Source organism: Salmo salar, chromosome ssa18, assembly GCF_905237065.1.
Source record: "Salmo salar chromosome ssa18, Ssal_v3.1, whole genome shotgun sequence".
Classification (NCBI taxonomy): Eukaryota; Metazoa; Chordata; class Actinopteri; order Salmoniformes; family Salmonidae; genus Salmo; species Salmo salar.
The window spans coordinates 23,044,414-23,070,929 of NC_059459.1; the positions used below are offsets into that span (position 1 = coordinate 23,044,414).

The following is a 26,516-nucleotide window of genomic DNA, read 5'->3' on the forward strand; positions in this document are numbered from 1 at the left end:
CTGTACAAGAACTCTGTGGACACTGTCATTCTATGTAATATGTGAACTGCTGTGTATGAAGAAGATTATGCTGTGTGTGTATAGGAATATCATACTGTATATGATTAATTATGTATGTTTATCTTTCCTATGTCTCAGTTTGCCAATGGCTGGGTCCATGGGGAGCTCTGTGAAAAGACCAAAGTACACCCTCTCTTGAAGCCTTACAGAGCTCTGGCTGAGAGGGTAGGTCTAAGCTACAACATACAGAGTACTGTTTGTTTTAGGATTTGATGGATATTTCGAATAAAATATCGATTTGTCTAATATTTGTCTGTCGTGAACATATTGCAGTTCCAAAGTTTTATCATTCTGCTACTGTCACATTGGTTTTCCTCAGGACAAAGAGGCGTATCGCTGGTCTGTAAAGGAGACAGTGCGAAGTATGTTGGCCTTTGGCTGGACCATAGAGAGAACTAAAGAGGGCGATGGCCTTGGCCTACTCACCTGCTCACGCCGCATCTCCCAGGCTGGACAGGTAAAGTACTACAGTATTATAGGACCTGAATCCATAGGACCTCACACAGCACTGTTGGCATTACCTTGTTTAAGTCCTGCTCTGATATGAACTTGTTGACTTTTTCCCATCTGTTGCATTTCTTCCTTCCTTGCGTTCTTCTTTGAAACTGAGCAGCTGTACTGTCCATATTGTTGTTGTAGATGTTGTTCCCATTTGTTGTTGCTGTTGCTTTCATTCACACTGAATTTACTGAACTATTGCAATGGATGCATAAAAAGATGTAAATGAATGCATGTCTCTGCGGTTTAGCTGTCGTTTGAAGGAGCATCAACCTTCACCCCCAAGCCAATGGACATGAGCAGTGTGACACTCTCATGGGACCAGTGTGTAAGTCAGGACATAGACATACTGTATTCATATACAATTAGGATTATTGTTATTGACTGTAAAATAACTGATAGTTTTACACTTTCCTTCAGTCTGTGACTGAATTGCTGGCTGAGAACTACCATAACACCTGGTCCAGGAAGAAGAAGCAGGAAGTGGATGCTAAAGGTAGCATTTCATCACAAACTATGATGAATTAAGCTCTAACAGGGGTTTTGCCTCTACTGTAGGTGATTTCGTGTACCTCTGGCAACTTGAAACCAGGCCAAAAAGTTACTCAGTGGTTCTGAAGCAAAGCCCTGTGCAGAATGATTAATCTACATAATGACTTTTCATCTCAAATAAATGCTTATGTGAAAAAGACTGGTAAATTCTCTCAAATGCGCTGGCTATCCTTTCTGAATTTCATATACGTTAATCTATTATACTTTGATCCAATTTGTTACTCCAGGGGGAGGGGGTCATTCTACGCTGGTGCCCTATGATACCCTCCCTACCAAGGAGAAAGCCAAACTGAGAGAGAAAGCCCAGGAAGTCCTGAAGTTCTTCCAGCTGAACGGCTACACAGTGTGGAGGTGAGGAACTGGCTGTCATTGACTATGACAACTGATGCTAATGGTCAGTGGTCAGTGTTCTGTAGCCCTTTACACTTGTACCTGTATACAGGTTGAAAATGGCAGATTTGGACCCTGTGGAATCTAGAAACACAAGCATTTCGATATACCTGCAATAACATCTGCTGTGTGTGACTGTATGTGACCAATAAAATGTGATTTGATTTGATAAGCGCCTAAATTGGAACGCAGTGGTTGTACAGTAACATGCTATGCATGACGTCAGAGCTCTGGGTCTGCACTTCACAGTGCACTTCACAGTGCTATATGGGTTTTGACTGACAGCCGTTCTGAACTTGAGCACCGCAAGGATCAAGAAGTTGCCCCTATCCTTCCTGCTAATTGTGCAACTTTTGCAAAAAGTTCTATGTAGTATTTACTGTAGTTCACTCTATGTATTTTGAAAGATGAGACGTTGAGGATTATAATGCATTCCGCTTTGATGTCATACAAGCAAGCCAAACACCCGTGAATCTGAATGTGCACTTCACATTTCCATATCGTAAACCTCATAATGTTTGATGTACAGTTACAAGATGACATGACATTATACCCTGGGTTGTTCTGAACACGAATGAGCCTATGTTTGTTGTATTGTGAAGAAAATATCCTGCGGACCATGCATCTGAATGCACCCATGACTCCATTCTATGCATATAAATTGCTTAGTGAAAGCCTAACACTATAAGGTCGTATTTTATAATTTAGCTATTCACGTTGGCAATAGAAGAAGCTTTCAAATTAGGCCCACCTGACCCAGATTGAGATTTATAATGGACCGTTTTTGGATTGCGTAAACAACAACACTAATTGTGTGAAGGTGGGGATGCAGAGTTGTGTTCCAAAGAAAATAACTACAAGTGTTTTTGCTCTAGTTCCTCAACGGCACAGCCAGGAGTGCTAAGAAAAGCACCATATAGTTGAAGTCTCTGAGTCATAAAAGTGCATCGGAATTACGTAGCAACTGTTCACACTTTGGAGAGGTGTGTGTGGCCACTTGGAAATACCAGTTAGACCTCACACTCAAACCCTTGTCATTTTTTGGTCTTATGTTGCACCTACCCCAAATTTTTCAAGAATATTCTTATGTTACTGAATGTATCCAGAGCATTTTCAGATTTTGTTATCAACAAATGCGACAAAAAGAACAGTAATGCACATGAAATCAACAGTCTAACGTTTGGATTCAGTCTTGTGTCAGTTGAACTGTTGTGTTTTTTTTTTCTTTTAGTCTAATCATTTTCCCATAATCTCCAAACTGTTACTTTTTAATTACTACAATGGTTATGCATGTGCTATCCATATTTGTTCAATGTAGCCATATCCATTTAGGCCAATTCCCACCAGTGTAAGGGGTTAATCATTGTTGTGCATCCTTAGCCTAAAACTTTCATTAAATATCGAACTGTTATGTGCCTTACTCAAATGTATACAGTAAACCTCTATTAGCCTCAGTGTCCAGACAATCTGTCTTCCTGACTTCTTGACGACATCACTGTGCTGCATCTCTGCACAGGGACAGAAAGGCAGCAGAGATGGACTCACCAGCCATAGCAAACCGTTTTGCCTACACTTTCCTACAGCAGCTCCTCTCGTACACAGAGGAGGCCCAAGAATACATGCAGGAGCTGGGTAAGGATGGTAGCCATACATCATCAAACATCTTTCCTTTTATAAGTGACGTCAGAAGTTTCTCTCATCTCTTACAACACATAGCATGTAATTGGATATGTTGTGTTTTTCCTCAGAGCTTATGCAGGCAAGAGGTCCGATACCAATAGTAGAGGCTCCCCACCAACAGCAGATTGACTTTTTCAGCAAGGTTTGTAAACGTAAAACCACTTTTATTTTCCAGTCCAACAACTGAGATGGGCATGTACTGTAGGTGGATGTGAAAGAACAGTTTCCACTCTGTTGTCCTGCTTGATTTGTCCCTGGCTATTATTCATTTCTTTACAACCACACACTGATATAGGCTAATTCGTTTTGTTGGGATGTTGCCATGGGCAACTCAGTAAGTGAAAGCTATTGTGGCTCCGGGAATTGATACAGCCATTTTGGAAACCCATGTGGGCGTGTCGATTGCCATCAGACCGTTGATTAAGCCTCCCACGCTCCCTGTAAAGAGACAGAAAATAAAAGGGTCTAATTCCCACTGATGGGACTGCTGATTCATGCTGCAGCCAGCCATGTATCTCTGCAGTCTCCACACAGAGATCAATGCTAAGACATAGCAACAAATACAGCACAACAACTATGACTTTTCCATAGGAAATAACTCAAAACAGACGCAATGGGTAAAAACAGGGTCAATTTACCAAACTACATTGATAAAGTGATATGAATAGTCCATATTGGTGTGCTGACACAAATAAATAGTGTGTTAGGTCTATTAGGTTAGATTTGCCTAAAAACACTTGTCTCCCACAGGTGGCGTTACCCCTTCTGGAGCAGTACCTGAAGAACCATCGCCTCTACTTCCTTTCCACCGCAGCCAGATCACGAGGCAACGGAGGTCAGGCCTCCAATAAGGAGAAGGAGATGGTCACCAGGTATCGGTTATTAACATGTTACAATAATAACATGTTAGCAGCATTTAGCTTTTAAGTGTTTTTGTCATAACTGTCTATGCACTTTAAAAGGGGCATTTAAACCAACTTGGCTTGGTTTAAACATAGAGGTGTCCTCTGTCTTCTCTACCTTTTACATTCTCATCATATTTCATTTTCTATTCCTCTTCTCTCCATCCCTCTCTCTTGTCCTCCCATCTTCAGCCTGTTCTGCAAATTGGGAGCTCTTGTCAGACAAAGGATCTCTCTGTTTGGTAAGGATGGTGTAAAGTTCATGTTTTCATATTGCTACTGTTTGCGTTCATCTGCATATACAATAGAAAATGATTTTTGGAAGGGTGTAACACGACTCAGGAGATGGGCGACACCTGGAGGGGGTGGAGACTAGCACAAGACAGGTGAAACGGATCAGGGTGTGACAGAGTGATGGTTTTATGTGGAATCATACTGCCCCACAGAACCCTTCCAGCCCTTCAATGGTTCTTTGCAGTTCAGAAAGATGTTTCTTTCCTCTTTTAGTAATAATTATAATGTAGGGCCGATGGCTTATTCAGATATTTTGGGGCATGTCTTTTTGTGCAACAATGAATGAGAGTGTCATTTCAGTTGATCTAATCTATTGTGTTATGCTATTGCATGTTATATATAACTATGGCCAGTGACGGTGTCTTGTGAAAGACTCACGTATGGCCTTGTGTAATTTGAGAACTGTTGACCAAGTCAGTAGTTCTCAATTCTCTCCTCAGGGACTCCCAGCTGTTCCAGAGCTAGCACACCTAATTCAACTTGTTAATACACACCTATAAACACAACATGTAATTGTAACTATATAATATGGCTATAACAACAGAATAAAAAAAACTTGAATGTTTCCACAAAGAACCTTTGAGATTGACCATTCTCCATAAAGGTTATGTAAAGAATCATAGTGGAATCCTTTTTTTGGTGCAATTTAGAACCTTTTTTAATGGTTCTTTATAGAACCTTATGAAATGGTTCTTTGTAGCACCATACATGTTCCATTTAGAACCTTGAGCATGGTTATTTATAGAACCTTCAAAAAAAGGTTCCATATAGCACCAGTAGGGTTCTGCTATGGTTACAAGCGAAATAAGCCTTATTTGGCACTATATAGAACCATTTGTTCTTAGTGTGTACAAAGACACATAACCTATCCATCTCCACACACCTAAGCCCCAGATCCTATTAGCAGTTTATGAGATTGTGATCCCTATGATTTTGATTTCCCCTGTGTGTGTTTCCTCAGGGAGCGATGCACCTTCCATTGTCAGCTGTCTTCTCATACTGGCCCAGTCTCTGGATGTCAGGTAGATAACACCGTCTCACTGTTACCCAGGTCGGCTGAGCTGTTGTCACTCAGGCACTTGATGTTATCTGATATCTGTTGGTATCACTATTGGTGCCAGGGCTGCCTTGTAAGATTGCGATCTCAATGGAACTCACCTGCTTAGATAAAGGATTCAGTTGATAAATGAACAAATAGTGTTGCCAATAGCTAGAGGACTCATGAGTAGTACTCTTTCTTTAGTGAGCTGATATATTTGATGAAGAAAAAGACTATATAAAAATGCTCTTCATTCATGTTTGCAAATTACACTCTTTGACATTATAAACAGTATGTTGCTAATTTAGACCAGATGTTATATATGAGCCAATAATGGCATTCAATTCATTCAATAATATGGGTAACCTCCTTCAGGACTTTGATGAAGACTGCTCCAGAATCAGCCAGGGTCTCACTACGGTCCTTCTTCGAGGCTGCAGCGGTGGACCTGGAGATGACCGTGGAGAACCTCTCTATGACCCAGAGCTGGACCCAGTCCAGAGAGGTGGCCCAGATCCTGGACTACACCAATACCGCCCTGCTGCCGACTCTCACCTCCATTTTTGAACACCTCAGCCACAATCAGTATGGAGAGGACCTCTTGGGTACGTGTGGCTCTGTATCCTGGGAGGTAGAATAATATGTGTGGTGTTATTATGAGAGTTTGTCAGAACAATCATTCATCCTCTCAAAGTTGAGTAAGGTATTTATGGTTACTGGTGGGATAAATGGATGTCTTGTGTATTTTCCAGGTTGACGTTTATTGGAATGAGTCTGGTGCTGGAGGCAGAACTGAGTGATTTCTACTAGATAGGCCAGCTGGAAAGTCAAAATTGGCATTATTATAAAAATGAATGGTCTTAATTTAAGGTTAGGGTTAGGCATTAGGGTTAGCAGTGTGGTTAGGGTTAGGCATTAGGGTTAGCAGTGTGGTTAGGGTTAGGCATTAGGGTTAGCAGTGTGGTAAGGGTTAAGGGTAGGGTCAGGTTTAAAATCAGATTTGATGACTTTATGGCTGTGCCAGCTAGTGACCACTCTGCAGAGCTGACTCCAGAACCAGATTCATGACGAAACATGCTAATCTGCTGGCTGTATGAGTCACTCTGAAAACCCACAGTATCAATAGTGTAAATACAATCATCCAAGTCAATCTGTAATCACAACCTCTTGTCTTCCAACTATGTTGTCCACAAGAGCCCAGCTTCCATCATACCGTACATTGTCAATGTCCTCCATATGTCTGGTAGCGGGTGAGACGCCAGTGAGCAGCTGGATTTAACACCTCTTAAATCATTCAGAGATGCCCTCCCCTCTCAGCCAGCTTCCATGCCTCATCTCATTAAATCTCAGTCATTTACATGGCGAGGTGGCACATTCTCTCTGCCAGTGATCACGACGGCTATTCACTAATTATTTATTACATTAATCAAATCTCACCCACTGTGAGTCCTCGCTGTCTCTACATATCAACTTCCCTCTAGCCTTCACACTGTAGCCACTAGCCAACACTCAGGAAGTTGTCTGGAAATCTTAAGCTTCAGAGGGATTTATACAGCGAGTCTCACCTTCTCCTTTACAGTGGACAGTGTCCAGGTGTCCTGTTATAAGATCCTCAACAGCCTCCACTCACTTGGCATCAGCAAAAGTTTCTACGTGGAGGGGTACTTTTTGTCATTTAGCTTTGTGTGATGTAACATTCCAGTATTTGACAGTTAATGTATATGTTTGTAAATGCTCCAGATTAATACATTCGTAAAGTATGCACGACTTTGTACACATCAATATTCCTCTCTCTCTTGTCATGCATATGGCGTACTGTGTGGGAGACAGAGCTGTCAGCAATCTGTGCGTGTGTTTGTAGGCAGAGACCGTCAGCAGGAGCATGTCTGGCAGCGCTGTCAGGGGCTTTCCCTGTGTGTTTCCTGGAGCCAGCTCTGAATGAGGACAACCCGTACTCCATCTACAACACCATGAGCCCCAGAGAGCGAGAGGGTAACCGTACACACACCTACTACTCTGTTTAGTTACACTCTTAGAGAAAAAGTTGCTATCTAGAACCTAAAAGGGTAATTTGGCTGTCCCCATAGGGGAACCCTTTGAAGAAACCTTTTTGGTTCCAGGTAGAACCCTTTTTGGTTCCAGGTAGAACCCTTTTGGTTCCAGGTAGAACTCTTTTGGTTCCAGGTAGAACTCTTTTGGTTCCAGGTAGAACTCTTTTGGTTCCAGGTAGAACTCTTTTGGTTCCAGGTAGAACTCTTTTGAGTTTCTTGTAGAGCCCTTTCCACAAATAACCCTTTTTTTCTCAGAGTATAGCTGAGGTGTTTCAATCTGTCCCTTCTCCTTTGTTTCAGATGTGGGAGTTCCGGACGAGGTGGAGGAGGTGTGTCCTCTCTTGCCATCTCTGCAGCAGCTTCTGGGGGAGGTGGAGGAGCTGGCAGGGGCAGGCTCAGGGGCACGCCAGGCCCAGTACAGCCATGTCACCGAGATCACCCTACCCTTGCTCTGCAGCTACGTGTCCCGTTGGTGGCAGCATGGTCCCGAGGGCCAGCTGGAGAGCCCGGTCTGCACCTCACTCACCTCCCAGCATGCAAGCACACTGCTGGGCAACATCCTCCGCATCATCCACAACCACCTGGGAACAGGCCAGGGAGACTGGATGAAGCGCCTAGCAGGTAGCCCTATACTGCTCTCTTTTCCATCTGCATCTACTGTTCACCCTAAGGATGATATATTAGTTGTCATCACAGCCCTGCCAGTTGTCTTCAGTTCATATGTTTGCCTCATAGCCTCAATCTCTCACTATTACTCATTGTTTGTGGCACCATGAAACAGTGTTCATTTAAACACTTTCAGGCCTAATTTCCCAGTTGTTTCATCTAGACATTCCTTCCACTCATGTCATGATTGTATCAATCAGTTCTCTCATTCTAATGCACTAATTGTCAGTCTCTCTGAATAAAAGCGTCTGCTGAATGACTAAATTAATTAGACTAAATTAATCCTTCCTTTCAGTTTTCTCTCAGCCAATCATCTGCCAGGCCCACCCCCAGTTGCTGAGGAGCCACTTCCTGCCTCTGATGGAGAAACTGAAGAAGAGGGCAGAATCAGTGCTTCAGGAGGAGGAGCAGATAAAGGCTGAGGGGAGGGCCGATGCGTCTGAGGCGGAGTTACAGATTCAGGAGAAATTCATTGTGCTGGTGCGAGACCTCTACGCCTTTTACCCTGTCCTCATCCCATTCGTGGACTACAATAGGTAAGGCATCCTGCCCAGGGGATGGGGATATGGGAGGGGAAATTATAATGTTCACTGATCATTATTGAATACATAACAAACCAGTAATATATCAACATGCGACTAACAGTCAAGGTTATATTTTGACAGCATGGAAAGTGGTGTTTTCTTATAATTTTTACATCTGAGATTCTGACAATATTATACTGAACAAAAATATAAACACAACATACAACAATTTCAAAGATTTTACTGAGTTACAGTTCATGTAAGGAAATCAGTCAGTTAAAATAAATGAATTATGCCCTAATATATATTTTTTTTCACATGACTGGAATACAGATATGCATCTACTGATCACAGATACCTTAAAAAAAAACAGGTAGGGGTGTGGATCAGAAAAGCAGTCAGTATGTGGTGGGACCACCATTTGCCTCATGCAGCGCTACATCTCCTTCGCATAGAGTTAATCAGGCTGTTTGTGGCCTGTGGAATGTTGTCCCACTCCTCTTCAATGGCTGTGCAACGTTACGGGAACTGGAACACGCTGTTTTACACTTTGATACAGAGCATCCCAAACATGCTCAATGGGTGACATGTCTGGTGAGTATGCAGGGCATGGAAGAACTGGAATATTTTCAGATTCCAGGAATTGTGTACAAATCCTTGCGATATGGGGCTGTGCATTATGCTGAAACATGAGGTGATTGCGGCGGATGAATGGCACAACAATGGGCCTCAGAATCGCGCCACAGTATCTCTGTGCATTCAAATTGCCATCAATAAAATGCAATTGTGTTTGTTGTCCGTAGCTTATGCCTGCCCATACCATAACTCCACCGCCACCATGAGGTACTCTGTTCACATCATTGACATCAGCAAACCACTCGCTCACGCGACGCCATACATGTGGTCTGCGGTTGTTAGGACGGTTGGACGTACTGCCAAATTCTCTAAAACAACGTTAGAGGCAGCTTATGGTAGAGAAATTAACATTAGATTCTCCGGCAACAGCTCTGGTGGACATTCCTGCATTCAGCATGCCAATTGCACGCTCCCTCAACACTTGAGACATCTGTGGCATTGTGCTGTGTGACAAAGCTTCACATTTTAGAGCCTTATATTGTCCCCAGCACAAGGTGCACTTGTGTAATGATTTATGCTGTTTAATCAGCTTCTTGATATGCTACACTTGTCAGGTGGATGGATTACCTTGGCAAAGGAGAAATGCTTACTAACAGGGATGTAAACAAATTTGTTTACAAAACTTGAGAGAAATAAGCTTTTGTGCGTATGGAACATTTCTGGGATCTTTTATTTCAACTCATGAAACATGGGACCAATACTTTACATGTTGTGTTTATATTTTTGTTCAGTGTAGAATGTGTTAATGCATTTTGTTTACAGCTCTCACATATTGTTGTTTCAGAGCAAGTTGGCTACGGGAACCGAGCCATGAGGCTGAGAAGATGTTCGGCATGGTGGCAGAGATCTTCATATTCTGGACCAAGTCTCACGTGTGTGAAATAACAAAGATTTGGATGTTGCCTCACATCTTAATAATGTTCTCACTTGTAACCCGTCTGATTTGCTATTGCAGAACTTCAAATGGGAGGAACAGAACTATGTGGTCCAGAATGAGATCAACAACATGGCTTTCTTGGTCAATAATAACAATCACAAAATGTCCAAGGTGAGAACCTTACAGATTTGTTTCTGAACTACCACAAACAGCACTGGCTGTCCATTATGTGTGCTTTGTGGTTGCGTAAAACATATTAATAAATAATTGACATTCTAACCATGCAAAGTGAATGATTGAAGTATAAGTCAACTATGTATTTCTATTCATGGTTTTTAATGAGCAGGTGTCAGACCAGGAGAGGAGGAAGATGAAGCGGAAAGGGGATCGCTACTCCACACAGACCTCTCTCATCGTAGCCTCCCTGAAGAGATTGCTTCCTGTGGGACTGAGTGTGTGTTCCCCAGCAGTCCGCGGCCTTATCACACTGGCCAAGAGCCGCTTCACTCAGGTATGGAATTTGGTATTTTATTAGGATCCTCAATAGCTGTTGCAAAAGCAGCAGCTACTCTTCCTGGGGTCCACACAAAACACGAAACACAATACAGAATGAATTAATACAGAACATCAATAGACAAGAACAGCTCAAAGACAGAACTACATAAAAAGAAATGTAAAGGCACACGTAGCCTACATATCAATCCTTTGTTTAATGCCAGTCGCAGGTCATTGGTAAAAATAGAAAAGAGAGCTGCCCTGTGCTACGCCACACTTTACATGTTTGACATTAGAGAAACTTCTATTAAAGAAAACCCTTTGTTCTATTAAATAGATAGCACTGAATCCACGATACGGCAGAGGTTGAAAAGCCATAACACATATGTTTTCTTTCAACAACATGTTATGGTCAATAATAACCTGTTGTTGAAAAAACGTATGTGTTATGGCTTTTCAACCTCTGCCGTATCGTGGATTCAGAGCTATGAGGAGTACTAAACACACACCTTCACCTTTCACTGCACAGTGAACTACAATGACATTTTTTGTTTCTCCTTTATTTATACAGGTAAGTCAGTTAAGAACAAATTCTTATTTAAAATGACGACCTGTCAGGGAGCGAGTGCAGCACGTAAAGACATGATACTGCTCAAAGATGTTTTGTCACTGTATGTCATGTAACTGCAATGTGCAAACCCCATGTTTTGTGTCTCCAATCTGCTATCGTTAATAATGACAGCTTACTGCTTTTCACAGAAGGACACAGAGGACGAGATTCGAGAGAGCATTCATAATGGCCTGCTACGTCTTCAGAGCAAAGTAATTGCAGTCATAGTACATATGATTTAAACCCCATGGTTTTCCTTGTCGTACTCATAGCACACAGAATACACGGGAACCATAGGTCCAAACCATCTATTAACTTGCCCATATCTTATGTAGCTATTACAACGATTCTTACTTCAATTCTAATATGACATAAATGAACTGAATACATCCATGTATAAAACACACATGATCAGCTCCAGTAATCTAACCCCTCTAACTAGAACTGCCAATGATGTCTTTTGAGCATCATGTGAATTGAAAATTGTAATATCTCTGCCATTTTTCAAGTCATGCCCCCCCCCCCCCCGTCCTTGACTTTTCCTAAATAGTCTATTTAACACACTGATGTGCATCGGATGGGGCCTTCCTGGGGCATACATTTACACTTCATTATAATTACATTTATAAAACATATTTGATGTGGAGGTGTTAAATGCATATATGGGAAACACTGAATGTGTATATGCCAAGTCCCAGCGACGCTTTTGCTAACAGTCTGCTCTCTGTGTTGTAACAGCAGGAGGCCCCAGGGGCTCGGTGGCAGGATGTCCTGTTCAGGGACTTCCCAGGCTCCACACGGGACACCTCGGACCCTCTGAGGACAGTAGAAAGGGTCCTGGACATTGCTTGCGTGCTTTACCACCTGGACCAGGTGGGCTTAGAGAATGCTGCTCTCTTACCCTATCATATGCTATTAGTAGAGCTTTTAGTAAAACCTTGTATCACAGAAGTTAGCTACTCTCTGGCTCCCAAAGCTATTTAGACTTGGCTATGGTTGGGTAACAAAATACCGTTTGAAAAGTAGCTAAAAACGCAATTTGATTGTTATCTGAATCTGAACATATGCCCTTGTCTATAGGTAGAGCATCCCCAGAGGAAGAAGACAGTGTGGCACAAGGTGTTATCCAAACAGAGGAAGAGAGCTGTGGTGGCCTGCCTTAGAATGGCTCCTCTCTACAACCTACCCAGGTATCCCAGAAACCTCAGCTAGTGGATGATTGGTGTCAGGTTTCTATTGATCTCATGTTTCCGATGCGTACAGGAACTGAGCACAGTTTCATTACCAATAGACCACAGTAAACAGTGGTCCATTTGGTAAGTGCAGCGAGAATATGAAACGGCAGAGCAGGATATTGCAGTGTGTTGGTGATTGGGATGCACTGTAAAACCCGAAGATGACCCACTGGGCACAAACTGTTTGAATCAACATTGTTTCAGTGTAATTTGTCAATGAATTGTGATGTGGAAACTGTAAAATGCATTTGATTTGAAAAAAGTAATCAAAAGTAATCAACCCTCAACTGTTGTTTTGATGGTGAAATTTCAACCACAAGATTATGTAATCCTGGTAACCAAATTTCAACAGAGACAAACCCTTTAGAAAATATGTCAGATCTTCAATGTTATATCCACTATCAGAAAACAACAACAATAGGCTGGACAGTACCTCCTACTGGACAATTGATTTACAGCTACCTTTTGGTCTCCCTTCCAGGGTTTTAACCAAGCCCAGTTTAGCTATGATGTTTGTCACTGGCTATTACCAATGTGCTATCGTGAGAATGATTGTAAAGAGATCTCCACTTAAGAACTAAATAGATTCATTATTGTTATCAAAGTCATTCCAAAGAGTAGATTTAGCAGAGACAATGAAATGTGACCAGACTTTATCACTCAAATATCATCAATGATGCTATTTATGCCTACAGTGTATAGCATCTGCAAAGTAATCAACAGCTATTGTTTCAATTCAACCCATAATTCAACTAAAAATAGACAATATAATAGGCCTAGTGGTTCAAGTTCTGGTTGATTTCAAATGTAATGATATTTTGTGATGTTGAATTGTATTTGGTTGTCAACGCAACATCTGAAGGAGATGTACAGTATATTCTGCTTGGATAGTTCCATCTGTGCCACTGACTTAGTCTGGCTTTAATTTCAGTTTGTCTTCAAATGAATAATTGATATGTTGGATTCACATCTCCATCTCAACCAGAAATCTAAGTTAAACAATAGGACTAAATCAAATCAAACATTATTTAAAGTGTGTTTAAGGTTTGATTTGATTTAGTCCTATTCTTGATGTGAATCCAGCATATCAATTATTAACAGTAATATTAAATTGTAATAATGAAAAGTGATATTGAATTAAAAGAGATGTATCTACTTCTTGGATAGTTCCATTTGAGCCACTGGCATAATCCCATTCTTTAACTTTTTTTGAAATACAATTAAAAGCATATTAACTTGTCAACAAGTTAACAAATTATATGTTGGATTCACATCTCCAACTCAACCAAAAAAGTTAAAGAGTGGGATTATGCCCGTGGCTCAGATGGAACAATCCAAGCAGTAGATACATCTCTTTTAAACGTTGATATTTGGTTGCGTTGTTAACCAAACAATTCAATGTTATTTTTGTAATACAATAAATATCCCTAAGTTAAGTCTATTTTACAAACTAATGTAACATTAAACCTTAAAATGAGTAACATCCATGGCCACATTTTCAGGTTACTGTAACTCTTAATGTCTTATGTAATTATATAAAGCATGAATGTTCAAGATAGCATGCATAGGTCATCGCAGGTCTCTGGAGATCTTCACAATTTCTACGTATAATAATCTGTGCAGAATCTCCAACAGCATTGATCACTTGCACCATGTACTTTTAATGTAATCTCAACCTTAATCCAGGTTATTTGGTTCTGCTATTAGTTGAAGCACAGTGATAAGACATTGATCTGTTGTATAAATAAACAAATATATATCTGACATTGTATTTTGAACTTTACAGTTCTTTTCAATTGTTGAAAGTGCAGTGAAAGACTTTTGGTTTAGTTGTCATCCAAATATCTGACATAGTTTTGCATTAGAATTTTGTTGTGCTTTAAGATGGTTGAAAGCATAGTGATAACACATTATAAATTCAACAACATTTTGGCTGTCTTCTTGAGTGAGTAAATATAGGTTGTAATCTCATTGATCAACGTCTCAACCAAATATTACACAATTATCCACGTTGAAATGGCGTGGTGTTCTCAGTGGGAAGTCCATATAATCATACCCCTGTCAGGCAGGTTATATGAACACAGCAATGTTAGCATAGTAAAAGGCTTGTGGGTTTGTACAGTGATATAACTTCTAGATTTACATACAAGTTTAACATATAAGCTAGCAGCCCCAAGACAATTCTCCACCATCTGTCCAATGTAAAGGGAGCCTGAGTTAGACTAAATAAGAAGCCTTGAATTCATGAGCCTAATCACAACTCATTCCTATACGCTATTCCTTCCTGTGTCTTGATTCTCCCTCTCTCTCCCTCCCCCGCTTTACTTACCTCCTCAATAGGCACCGGGCTGTCAACCTCTTTCTACAGGGCTATGACAAGTCCTGGATATCTGCTGAGGAGCACTCCTTTGAGGAAAAGTTGGTTGACGATTTGGCTGTAAGTGTCAGTGTGAGCATTCTCAACCGGCAACAGTGTGAAAGTATAATTCAAATCATTACTTCATCTTTGTACGACTCTTTCACACGATCTTATTATAGCTATCCATTCATTCATGTTATCGGTTTTCTGGTGTTTCATTACTACTTCATTCATTGTTTGTTTGGACACATTTGCCATTGAGTTTTACCTAGTGATTATTTGTGAGGGCTGTATTATTTTGGGTTGTAACCCTTACGTCACCCTTATTTTCAACATCTGAAATCATATAGTTTTTCTGTGAGGGCATTGTTACTCTGGCTTCAATTAGAACTTTGTTTCTCTCCATGGAAGTAGGATTGGGGGAAATAACATGGCAAAGCTCAATTCCCAGACTCTTCCGGCACTCAAGGGGTTTAACAACTAAATAGAGTGCTAAAAAGGGTGTTAACCCTATCAGTCCCAAGACCCCAGCAAAAATCGGCTTTTCATTTATCCTGTTAGGGCTAGGGGGCAGTATTGACACGGCCGGATAAAAAACGTACCCGATTTAATCTCGTTACTACTCCTGCCCAGTAACTAGAATATGCATATAATTATTGGCTTTGGATAGAAAACACCCTAAAGTTTCTAAAACTGTTTGAATGGTGTCTGTGAGTGTAACAGAACTCATATGGCAGGCCAAAACCTGAGAAGATTCCATGCAGGAAGTGGCCTGTCTGACAAGTTGTTGTTCATCTTGGCTCTTTTTATTGAAGACTGAGGATCTTTGCTATAACGTGACACTTCCTACGGCTCCCATAGGCTCTCAGAGCCCGGGAAAAGGCGGAATGATATCGAGGCAGCCTCTGGCTGAAACACATTATCGCGGTTGGCAAGTGGCCGATCAGAGTACTATGGGCTTAGGCGCGTGCCCGAGTCGACCCCATGCTTTATTTTCTTTCGTCTGTTTACCTAAACGCAGATTCCCGGTCGGAATATTATCGCTTTTTTTACGAGAAAAATTGCATAAAAATTGATTTTAAACAGCGGTTGACATGCTTTGAAGTACGGTAATGGAATATTTAGATTTTTTTTGTCACGAAATGCGCCATGCTCGTCACCCTTATTTACCCTTTCGGATAGTGTCTTGAACGCACGAACAAAACGCCGCTATTTGGATATAACAATGGATTATTTGGGACCAAACCAACATTTGTTATTGAAGTAGAAGTCCTGGGAGTGCATTCTGATGAAGAACAGCAAAGGTAATAACATTTTTCTTATAGTAAATCTGACTTTGGTGAGTGCTAAACTTGGTGGGTGTCTAAATAGCTAGCCCTGTGATGCCGGGCTATCTACTGAGAATATTGCAAAATGTGCTTTCACCGAAAAGCTATTTTAAAATCGGACATATCGAGTGCATAGAGGAGTTCTGTATCTATAATTCTTAAAATAATTGTTATGTTAAGCGTCCCACCTAGCCCATAGAGGTTATCAGACTTTTATTTATCTGCATGTCCAGCCCTTATATTTAGCCTCAGAATAAAGTGTTTTATAATTTTATTTTCAGGACAACCAGAGCACAAAACAATTTGACAATAACAGTTGCATTTATAAGTTTAAAAGCAAAAAGCTAATAAAAAATGAATTTATATTAATGCTGTAAGTACAGACATGGTTTACTCAGTGGGATATGAATATCCAACTAGTCTATGATAACTGTGTGGAGTTTGGGGTTTGTGACAGCAACTACAGTGCCTTCAGAAAGTATTCATACCCCTTGACTTATTCCACATTTTGATGTGTTAAAGCCAGAATTCAAATTGGATTAAATAAAACATTCTCACCCATCTACACACAATACCCCATATTGACAAAATTGTTATTGTCTTGCTGAAAGGTGAATTTGTATCCCAGTGTCTGTTGGAAAGCAGACTGAACCAGGTTATCTAGGATTTATTTCATTTATTTTTATCCATATAAACTCCCTAGTCCTTACCGATGACAAGCATACCCATAATATGATTCACCATGCTAGAAAATATGAAGAGTGGTACTCAGTGATGTGTTGTGTTGGATTTGCCCCAAACACAAAGCTTTGTATTCAGGACATAAAGTTAATTTCTTTGCCACAATTCTGTAACCATTTAAGGTCATTGGCCTCATGGTGAAATCTCTAAGCGGTTTCCTTCCTCTCTGGCAACTAAGTTAGGAAGGACGCCTCTATCTTTGTAGTGACTGGGTGTATTGACACCATCCAAAGTGTAATTAATAACTTCATGCTCAAAGGGATATTCAATGTCAGTTTTTTTACCCATCTACCAATAGATGTCCTTCTTTGCGAGGCATTGGAAAACCTCCCTGGTCTTTGTGGTTGAATCTGTGTTTGAAATCCACTGCTCGACTGAGGGGCCTAACAGATAATTGTATGTGTGGGGTACAGAAATTAGGTAGTCATTCAAAAATCATGTTATACACTATTGCTCACAGAGTCCATGCAACTTATTATATGACTTGTTAAGCTCTTAAGACATTTCAGCTATTACGTTTTTATTAATTTATAAACATTTCAAAAACATCATTTCACTTTGACGTTATGTAGGAATTTTGTGTGTAGTCGGCCAAAATCTCAATTTAATACATTTTAAATTCAGGCTGTAATACAATAACATGTGCAATTAGTCAAGAGGTCTGAATACTTTCTGAAGGCACTGTATGTGAGCTTATAACAGTATTATAGACACGGTGTCCTGAGATTTCCTTTTATCTTCTATGCAGAGGAACCCCTTACCTTCTAACACTTGTGTAGCTTGTGTCATAGAGCAAAACATACATGTGCATGTTTTTGAGAGTCTCAGCTTTTCATAGATAAAGTGGCTTTAAATGTTTTACCTTTATTTAACTAGGCAAGTCAGTTAAGAACAAATTCTTATTTTCAATGATGGCCTAGGAACACTGGGTTAACTGCCTTGTTCAGGAGCAGAACGACAGATTTGTACCTTGTCAGCTCAGGGATTTGAACTTGCAACCGTTCAGTTACTAGTCTAATGCTCTAACCACTAGGCTACACTAGGCTAGCTTTTAATAGTTTGTAGCTCAAACCATTCGGACTCTACAGACGTTTTTGTCAAGGGATCCGCCCTTGTCTCACAAACACCGCTCTAGGTCCCGTCAATCACACACACTAATGATTGGTACCAACGTATACAGAATCTGGTACAACCCAGAAGTCTGTAGCTCAAGCACACTATATTTGAAATGGGATAGAAGTCCTAAATCACGCCAGCGTTACGGTGGGACTCATTGGGTTAAGGGATGGGTGACTGAATTGATGTATATGACATTGGGTCTGAGGGGGGGTCAGGCATGGGTGCCTATACTGTAGATAGACGGTCAGTGTGACGCACATGTACAGAGTGGGTGTTCAGCAAAAAGGCTCCTTAACAGCTTCTACCTCCAGGCCATGAGACTGCTGAACAATTAATCAAATGGCCACCCGGACTATTTGCATTGACATCCTCCCCCTTCTGTTTTTACACTGCTGTTTATTATCTACGCATAGTCACTTTACCCCTACCTACATGTACAAATTACCTCGACTAACCTGTATCCCCGCACATTGACTCGGTACCCCCTGAATATAGCCTCATTTTTGATATTTTAGTGTGTTACTTTTTTAATTTTATAATTTTTTACTTTAGTTTATTTAGTAAATATTTTCCTAACTCTTTTTTTCTTAAAACTGCATTGTTGGTTAAGGGCTTGTAAGTAAGCATTTCACAGTAAGGTCTACACCTGTTGTATTCGCCGCATGTTGACACATAAAATGATATTTGATTAGTGGTGTGTTTATGTTGCAGAGAGCTGGAAAGCAGGAACGTTCTGAGAGAGAGGAGGAAGGGGCAGGAGAGGACGATGACAAACAGATTGATCCGCTCCTGCAGCTCATCACACTGTTCAGTCGGAGTGCTCTGACCGAGAGGAGGTGTGTGGGTGTGTGCGTGCGTGCACGTGTGCATACTCCAATGTTATTCCTGTATTAAGGGCAATCAGAGGTAAAACATCAGAATATTGGGCCTCCCAAGTGGGGCAGCAGTCTAAGGCACTGCATCGCAGTGATTGAAGCATCACTACAGACTCGGGATCAATCCCAAGCTGTGTCACAACCGGCCGCGACTGGGAGTCCCATAGGGCGGCGCACAATTGACCCAGCGTCGTCCGGGTTAGGGGAGGTTTTTGCTGGGGAGGCTTTACTTGGCTCATCAAGCTCTAGCGGGCCAAGTACCTGTGGGTGTTTCCTCCGACACATTGGTGCAGCTGGCTTCTGGGTTAAGCGAGCGGGTGCTAAGAAGCGCGGTTTGGTGGGTCATGTTTCGGAGGACGCATGACTCGACCTTCGCCTCTCCTGAGCCCGTTGGGTAGTTGCAGCGATGAGAAAAGATCTTAATTGGATCGCAATTGGATATCACAAAATTGGGGAGAAAAAGGGAGTAAATAAAAAATAAACATCAGATCATTAAACTTTCTAGTTTTATTGAATTAGAAAAATGTGCCTTATCCATTTTTCTATACGGAGCAAAATACTTTAGTTTTATCAGCTGTGCAATGAGTCATTATCTTTTCCTATACTTAGTTGCAAAGGAAAATTAATTGAAATGTTTATTCAAATTCTAAAGCAATCAGCCTTGCCTGCGCTGACATTTCTCTGCCACTTCCCATGTCCACAGTAAGCTTGGCGATGACAGTCTTTACATGTCCTATGCTGCCATAATGGCAAAGGTAAGACAGAGGATACAGTAGCAGTGTGTATTTCTATACTTGGGAATGTTCTTATTCATCACTGTTCATCTGAGATTCTCAACTTCTGCTCAATCCATCTTTCTGTCCAATCAAATCTCCCCAGAGTTGCTGTGGTGAAGAGGATGAGGAGGTGAAAAGCTTTGAAGTAAGTGACTCAATTCCGCCTTTCAATACAATCTCATGATGGAAATACAATCTCATGATGGAAAGATAGACACTTAAAAAAAATCCACTACAGAGGAAGAGAAGGTGAAAAGCTTTGAAGTAAGTGACTCATTTCTCTCATGTAGTATGTTTTTCTATCTTTCATCTTTACATGATCAGCTTTATCATGAGATTGTATTGGTTAAGTAATGAGTTAATTGAGTGGACTGTTGCTTTGTTTGCAATTGGGTTATTCAGTCCAATATTGATTAACTGACTGACATCAGATTGATTTGATTATTTTGTTGGATGGATCTATGGATGATCAGGAGAAGGAGATGGAGAAACAGAAGCTGTTGTATCAGCAGGCCAGGCTGCATGACCGTGGAGCTGCTCAGATGGTCCTCCAGACTATCAGTGCTAGTAAAGGTAACCAGAGTACCAACTGTTTTTGAATGTGGCTTTTTAGATATCACTCTCTAAAGTATTCAAAGTTACCTATAATCCAAAATACAGTCATGTTTAAAGATTGTAGGTAAATTGAAAAATGGCTTGTGATTGTTGCAATTTGTAACATTGAGTTGATGTAATTTTTTATTTCACAAAGGTGACATGGGGTCCATGGTGGCCTCCACTCTGAAGCTTGGTATTTCTATTCTGAATGGAGGAAATACCACTGTTCAGCAGGTACGGGCAGTCTTTGATAACATAATTAGTTATCGATTTTAGCTACAGATGAGGACACTTTGTTCTGAATGCTGGTTCAGGTAAACACCGTTCAGGCTAAGAATAAACTGTATTTGTTACTTTTCCACACTTTCTCCAAGCATTTTTTATTCACTCTATATAAATGTAAGATCTTAATTTGAGCCAGTTTGCGACAGCAGGAAAATAATCCTGCAGCAATAAAAAACGTGGATTATAATTAATGGACCTTTTTGTAGGGGTTGATACATTTTTCGTAAGGGAAAATCAAGTCTAATATTTTTAAGTGGAAATTACAAACTTCAGAAACCTCAAATACACTACAAGTTTTACATTTCCTGCATTGTAGGACAGTTATCCTGCAACAGGGTGATCAAATTAAGATCCTGTATCTGTACTGCAAGTTACCTGGTACAACATCATGATGATATTCACAACAAGAGGAATATCCTTTTCTCTTTGTCACGCAATATTGTCTCCTCATCCTATATTCAGCTAATTGTTTGATGTTTTGTTTCACAGAAAATGTTGGATTACCTGAAAGAGAAGAGGGATGTGGGTTTCTTCCAGAGTGTGGCAGGACTCATGCAGTCTTGTAGGTGGGTACATACGGGGCCGGCTCCAGGAATAAGCGACCTAAGCGGTTGAAGTCGGAAGTTTACATACACTTAGGTTGGAGTCATTAAAACTCGTTTTTCAACCACTCCACAAATTTCTTGTTAACAAACTATAGTTTTGGCCAGTTGGTTAGGACATCTACTTTGTGCAAGACACAAGTAATTTTTCCAACAATTGTTTACAGACAGACTATTTCACTTCTAATTCACTGTATCACAATTCCAGTGGGTCAGAAGTTTACATGCACTAAGTTGACTGCTTTTAAACAGCTTGGAAAATTCCAGAAAATGATGTCATGGCTTTAGAAGGCTAATTGACATAATTTGAGTCAATTGGAGGTGTACCTGTGGATGTATTTCAAGGCCTACCTTCAAACTCAGCGCCTCTTTGCTTGACATCATGGGAAAATCAAAAGAAATCAGCCAAGACCTCAGAAAAAGTCTGGTTCATCCTTGGGAGCAATTTCCAAACGCCTGAAGGTACCACGTTCATCTGTACAAACAAAAGTACGCAAGTATAAACACCATGGGACCACGCAGCCATCATACTGCTCAGGAAGGAGACGCGTTCTGTCTCCTAGAGATGAACGTACTTTGGTGCGAAATGTGCAAATCAATCCCAGAACAACAGCAAAGGACCTTGTAAGATGCTGGAGGAAACGGGTACAAAAGTATCTGTATCCACAGTAAAACGAGTCCTATATCAACATAACCTGAAAGGCCGTGAAAACTGACCGGACACACAATGCACATGCCCAGGGGCCCTGACCTCCAGGTGGCCCCCATTGATTTGGTTAGTCATTCTCACTGAGATATCATATTAACATGGCATAAGTCATAGCAAAATGTGTAGAATTGCAAAAAAAAGTCATCTTCCCCATGGGTTGTTTTTAAAACATTGCATGAAATGTATTGTAAAATTGCAAAATGTTCTCTCCGCCCCATGGCAAAATGTGTAGAATTGAAGATGATGAACTTTAAATTGTGGGGTGGCAACTAAAATGTTTTGGTGCAAGGTGTGGGACCCTCAAAATGCTAGGGCTGGCCCTGTGTACATGGTAACATAATCCTCAATCATCTGTCACAGAGGCTATACTTGGTGAACAGGACTGACATGCAGGGACAGCTCTCATCCTCTTTACATCTTTTGTTAACTTTTCTGACTCAGTGTGCTGGATTTGAATGCGTTTGAGAGGCAGAACAAAGCCGAAGGATTAGGGATGGTCATCGAGGAGAGCTCAGGTACCTTATGGAAATGAAAAATCCACTGACCGCTAAGATCTGACTGCTGAAGTGAGTTAAGATTGAATGTAAAGAACCTTGGCTCTGATACTGTACTCATGATCTTTCATTCTGTACATATCTATTCTCTCTCTCTCTCTCTCTCTCTCTCTCTCTCTCTCTCTCTCTCTCTCTCTCTCAGGGGAGAAGGTTATGCCTGACGAGAAGTTGACCTGTGATCTTTTTCGCTTCCTACAGCTCCTCTGTGAAGGACACAACTCAGGTGCTCACCCTTAACCGTTTTAACCACAGTGCACTTCTCTCTGTGTGTTATGGCAGGGGCGTGTTGTTGGTCTGTTAAACTCATTACGCTTGCAAATTGTCCCATAGATTTTCAGAATTATTTGAGAACACAAACAGGAAACAACACGACTGTGAACATCATTATATCCACTGTGGACTACCTTCTCAGAGTGCAGGTTAACAATTTGATCTACGAGACATTATCTGTATGATACATTTTGATTGATATGGCCTGTAACATGATTCAATATAATTTACAAGCCTTTTAAATATTTTGGTACTATCATGATTTGAATCTCTTAATATGTCTCCAGGAGTCGATAAGTGATTTCTACTGGTATTACTCTGGAAAGGATGTGATTGACGAACATGGCCAGCGTAACTTCTCCAAGGCCATCAGTGTGGCCAAACAGGTCTTCAACTCTCTCACAGAGTACATCCAGGTTGGTTGAGCCCTAGGTGATGATTCATCCCACTGGGCACACACTGTTGAATCAACATTGTTTCGACATCATTTCAAGGAAATTACGTTGAACCAATGTGGAATAGACGTTGAATTGACATCTATGTCCAGTGGGATGAATGTAATTTTCTCCACTGAGAGGTTGACCCATTTCAAATGGTATTTCATGTATTTAACTGTTGTGAATGTTGTTATGTGTGTTCTTACAGTATGTGTGTTTGTCTCAGTTCTGGCTATTGACAGTTTACCCAGCTGGGAAGCTAACTGGCTCATTGTATTACTATCCTCTCCAGGGGCCGTGTACTGGTAACCAGCAGAGTCTGGCCCACAGTCGCCTATGGGATGCGGTGGTGGGCTTTCTCCATGTCTTTGCTCACATGCAGATGAAGCTGTCTCAGGTCAGTGTAATGTAGAACTCAAGAGGTGGAGGCCTAGGGTCAATAAGACCCATGAATATTCCAGTCTTGTAAAGAATGCGAGTAGAGCTTAACAAGCTTTCCCTTTTTCCCAATGGGCCATTTCTTTGTTTTGGTTTTACACGTAATCAAACTAGTTGTTACAACTGGTTTGTTTTGATGTTTTGTCATTTATAGGATTCCAGCCAAATTGAACTTCTGAAAGAATTGATGGATTTGCAAAAGGACATGGTTGTTATGTTGTTGTCCATGTTAGAAGGTAAGATTCAAACTAGTTGAGTTGTTTACATGGTGAATATATTTGTGAATTTCAATAGACAAAGCTAAACTTGTGAACTCATCTCACTTTCTTCTCTAGGTAACGTGGTAAATGGAACAATTGGCAAGCAGATGGTGGACATGTTGGTGGAATCATCTAGCAATGTTGAGATGATCCTAAAGTTCTTCGACATGTTCCTCAAACTCAAAGACCTGACCTCATCTGACGCATTCAAAGAGTATGATCACGACGGCAAAGGTCGCATCTCCAAGAAGGACTTCCAGAAGGCCATGGAGGCCTACAAGCGCTACTCTCAATCCGAGACCCAGTTCCTCCTCTCCTGCACGGAGACGGATGAAAGCGAGCTCCTGGATTATGAGGCCTTCGTGGATCGCTTCCACGAGCCAGCCAAAGACATTGGCTTCAACATTGCTGTTCTCCTAACCAACCTGTCTGAGCACATGCCTCACGATTCACGTCTTGGTACCTTTCTGCAGCTTGCAGAGTGTGTTCTGAGCTACTTCCAGCCCTACCTGGGCCGTATTGAGATCCTTGGCAGTGGCAAGCGCATCGAGAGGGTCTACTTTGAGATCAGCGAGTCCAGCCGCACGCAGTGGGAGAAGCCTCAGGTCAAAGAGTCCAAGAGACAGTTCATATTTGACGTGGTCAATGAGGGCGACGGGAAAGAGAAGATGGAGATGTTTGTCAACTTCTGCGAAGACACCATTTTTGAGATGCAGCTGGCTGCCCAGATATCAGGGACAGACACTGGGGAGAGGACCGCAGGCAAAGAGGCTGAAGAAGAGGAAGAAAAAGACAGGGGGAAGAATGACGAGGAGTTGGAAAGATCCAAAATGGGATTTTTCTCCATGTCCACAATATGGCTCATCGTCTTCGCTCTACCCTATGGCTTGATGATGCTGATGTCTATGCTCTCTGTGAAAAACCTGAAGAAGCATATTAAGAAGACAACTCTGAGGGATGTAGTCATGGTATTTGCTTCCTTTTTCCAGGCCATGATCATGGGTCTGGTCCACTTTGTCTGTTCTGTAGTTCGCTTCTTCTTATATGTACTGTACATAGTTTTTGTAAGTGGAGGACTCATAGAGGGGGCCAAGAAGATAAGGGTGTTCGACCTTTTTGGAGGCATCCTTGACCCAACACTTGATGAGGTCACAGGGGGGTCAGGGGGTTACAGGGAGAGGAGATACAGCACAAGGTCCTCCTCCCGGGACGAGCTGAGGGTGCTGGGCCAGTCAACAGTTTCCTCCAGTGACACCAATGTCCTGTCAGACATTTTCGGTCTGCGAGTGAGGAGAGAAGGAGGTCAATACAGACTAATGACTCATGACTTAACAGCCAGTCTGACTGACCTGTTCAACACAGCCACTGGCCAACAATCCCCTGCTGAGCCCAATGGGAAAGACCAGGTATTATTGCAGTATTTTTGTGACTGTTGTCCTTCGTGAGCTAGATATGGCATGCTTGGTTTGTTGGTGCCGTAGAACCATACTGTATTTATTCCATAAAATCTTTCCGTTCAACATTTTGCTCAGTTTAAGTCGAAACCTGTTGACAGTTTGTCCAAACACTATTGTGTGTTATCAAGGTTAGTAATGTACTCTTGGGTCATGTTTAATGCATATCCTATTAATGGCTTCAGGTTGAAGGTGCCAGAGAAGGAGATAGTAAAGAAGGAGAAGAGAAAAAGTCAGAGTTGGAGAAAGCAGAGTGAGAATTTTCAAATTCACCCTTAAAGACCTAATTACCGGATTACATTCTGACTGAGAAAATTACTGAATATTTTGTTGTGTTAGTGTAATTTGTTTCCATCACAGGATGGAAACAAATGAATATAAAACAGTTTAGGTTGACTTTGAGCTGAAGTTTAAAACTGACTTTGCAGAAGGGAAGATTCTGAGAAGGAGGCGAAGGCTAAACGGAGAGTTAGGATATGCTCCAGCAAACCTGAGGAGCCAGAGCCTCAGGAATCAGCCTTCTGGGAAATGATAACCACTCACCAGAAGAGACTGTTGGTTAGAAACTCTCTATCACACAGACACACACACACACACACACACACACAGACACACGCAAGTATTTTCTCCCTCTGAATTTGACCATATCTCATTTCTCAGAATTACTTTGCGAGAAATTTCTACAACATGCGGATGCTGGCTTTGTTTGTTGCTTTCTCTATCAACTTCATTCTCCTTTTCTACAAGGTGAGTTACTGTGTGACTGCCAGTGCAAATATTTAAATTTACATTTCCGGCTGGTCTGTGAAATTGAGTGACTGTCTCACTGTCCTTAACTGTCTCATTGTTACTGTGTCCCAGGTGTCATCATCCTCTTCTGTAAGTGAGGAAGAGGAGAAGGTGGCAGTGCTCTACGACAGCTCAGGCGGCATGGATGAAGAAGACCCCTTGGTCAATGACAACACCTCAGGCAGTATGCAGTTTGTCCTGGAGGAGAGCACTGGTTACATGGAGCCCTCTCTCCGCTTCCTGTCCGTCGCTCACACCCTCATCTCTTTCTGCTGTATCATTGGCTACTACTGCTTGAAGGTACGACAGCTTACAGGGAACAAACAGACAGCCAATCAGTCCACTGTGACAGTGCATACCAATGAGTGTTGCGTCAATCTACATTACATCATATTCTGGCTTTAGTTTATAGTA

At 41.4% G+C, this 26,516-nt stretch overlaps 1 protein-coding gene across 1 annotated transcript in view; it reads left to right on the forward strand.

Moving 5' to 3' along the window:
- The window catches only part of LOC106577062 (ryanodine receptor 2), a 78,445-nt gene that overhangs the window by 38,317 nt on the left and 13,612 nt on the right, over positions 1-26,516 (forward strand). The window contains exons 53-91 of the mRNA XM_014154774.2: positions 139-225; positions 380-517; positions 809-886; positions 979-1,054; positions 1,338-1,461; positions 3,017-3,132; positions 3,249-3,322; positions 3,931-4,052; positions 4,275-4,324; positions 5,338-5,398; positions 5,791-6,020; positions 6,995-7,076; positions 7,277-7,407; positions 7,767-8,087; positions 8,428-8,668; positions 10,077-10,164; positions 10,248-10,340; positions 10,516-10,680; positions 11,424-11,486; positions 12,013-12,147; positions 12,355-12,464; positions 14,850-14,946; positions 18,768-18,892; positions 19,635-19,686; positions 19,811-19,852; positions 20,181-20,280; positions 20,459-20,538; positions 21,079-21,155; positions 22,342-22,415; positions 22,597-22,677; positions 22,785-22,873; positions 23,012-23,140; positions 23,454-23,558; positions 23,754-23,835; positions 23,935-25,265; positions 25,499-25,566; positions 25,742-25,871; positions 25,974-26,060; positions 26,175-26,402. Coding sequence (XP_014010249.2) covers positions 139-225; positions 380-517; positions 809-886; positions 979-1,054; positions 1,338-1,461; positions 3,017-3,132; positions 3,249-3,322; positions 3,931-4,052; positions 4,275-4,324; positions 5,338-5,398; positions 5,791-6,020; positions 6,995-7,076; positions 7,277-7,407; positions 7,767-8,087; positions 8,428-8,668; positions 10,077-10,164; positions 10,248-10,340; positions 10,516-10,680; positions 11,424-11,486; positions 12,013-12,147; positions 12,355-12,464; positions 14,850-14,946; positions 18,768-18,892; positions 19,635-19,686; positions 19,811-19,852; positions 20,181-20,280; positions 20,459-20,538; positions 21,079-21,155; positions 22,342-22,415; positions 22,597-22,677; positions 22,785-22,873; positions 23,012-23,140; positions 23,454-23,558; positions 23,754-23,835; positions 23,935-25,265; positions 25,499-25,566; positions 25,742-25,871; positions 25,974-26,060; positions 26,175-26,402 — 5,562 coding nt within the window. The remainder of the gene's footprint in view (positions 1-138; positions 226-379; positions 518-808; positions 887-978; positions 1,055-1,337; positions 1,462-3,016; positions 3,133-3,248; positions 3,323-3,930; positions 4,053-4,274; positions 4,325-5,337; positions 5,399-5,790; positions 6,021-6,994; positions 7,077-7,276; positions 7,408-7,766; positions 8,088-8,427; positions 8,669-10,076; positions 10,165-10,247; positions 10,341-10,515; positions 10,681-11,423; positions 11,487-12,012; positions 12,148-12,354; positions 12,465-14,849; positions 14,947-18,767; positions 18,893-19,634; positions 19,687-19,810; positions 19,853-20,180; positions 20,281-20,458; positions 20,539-21,078; positions 21,156-22,341; positions 22,416-22,596; positions 22,678-22,784; positions 22,874-23,011; positions 23,141-23,453; positions 23,559-23,753; positions 23,836-23,934; positions 25,266-25,498; positions 25,567-25,741; positions 25,872-25,973; positions 26,061-26,174; positions 26,403-26,516) is intronic.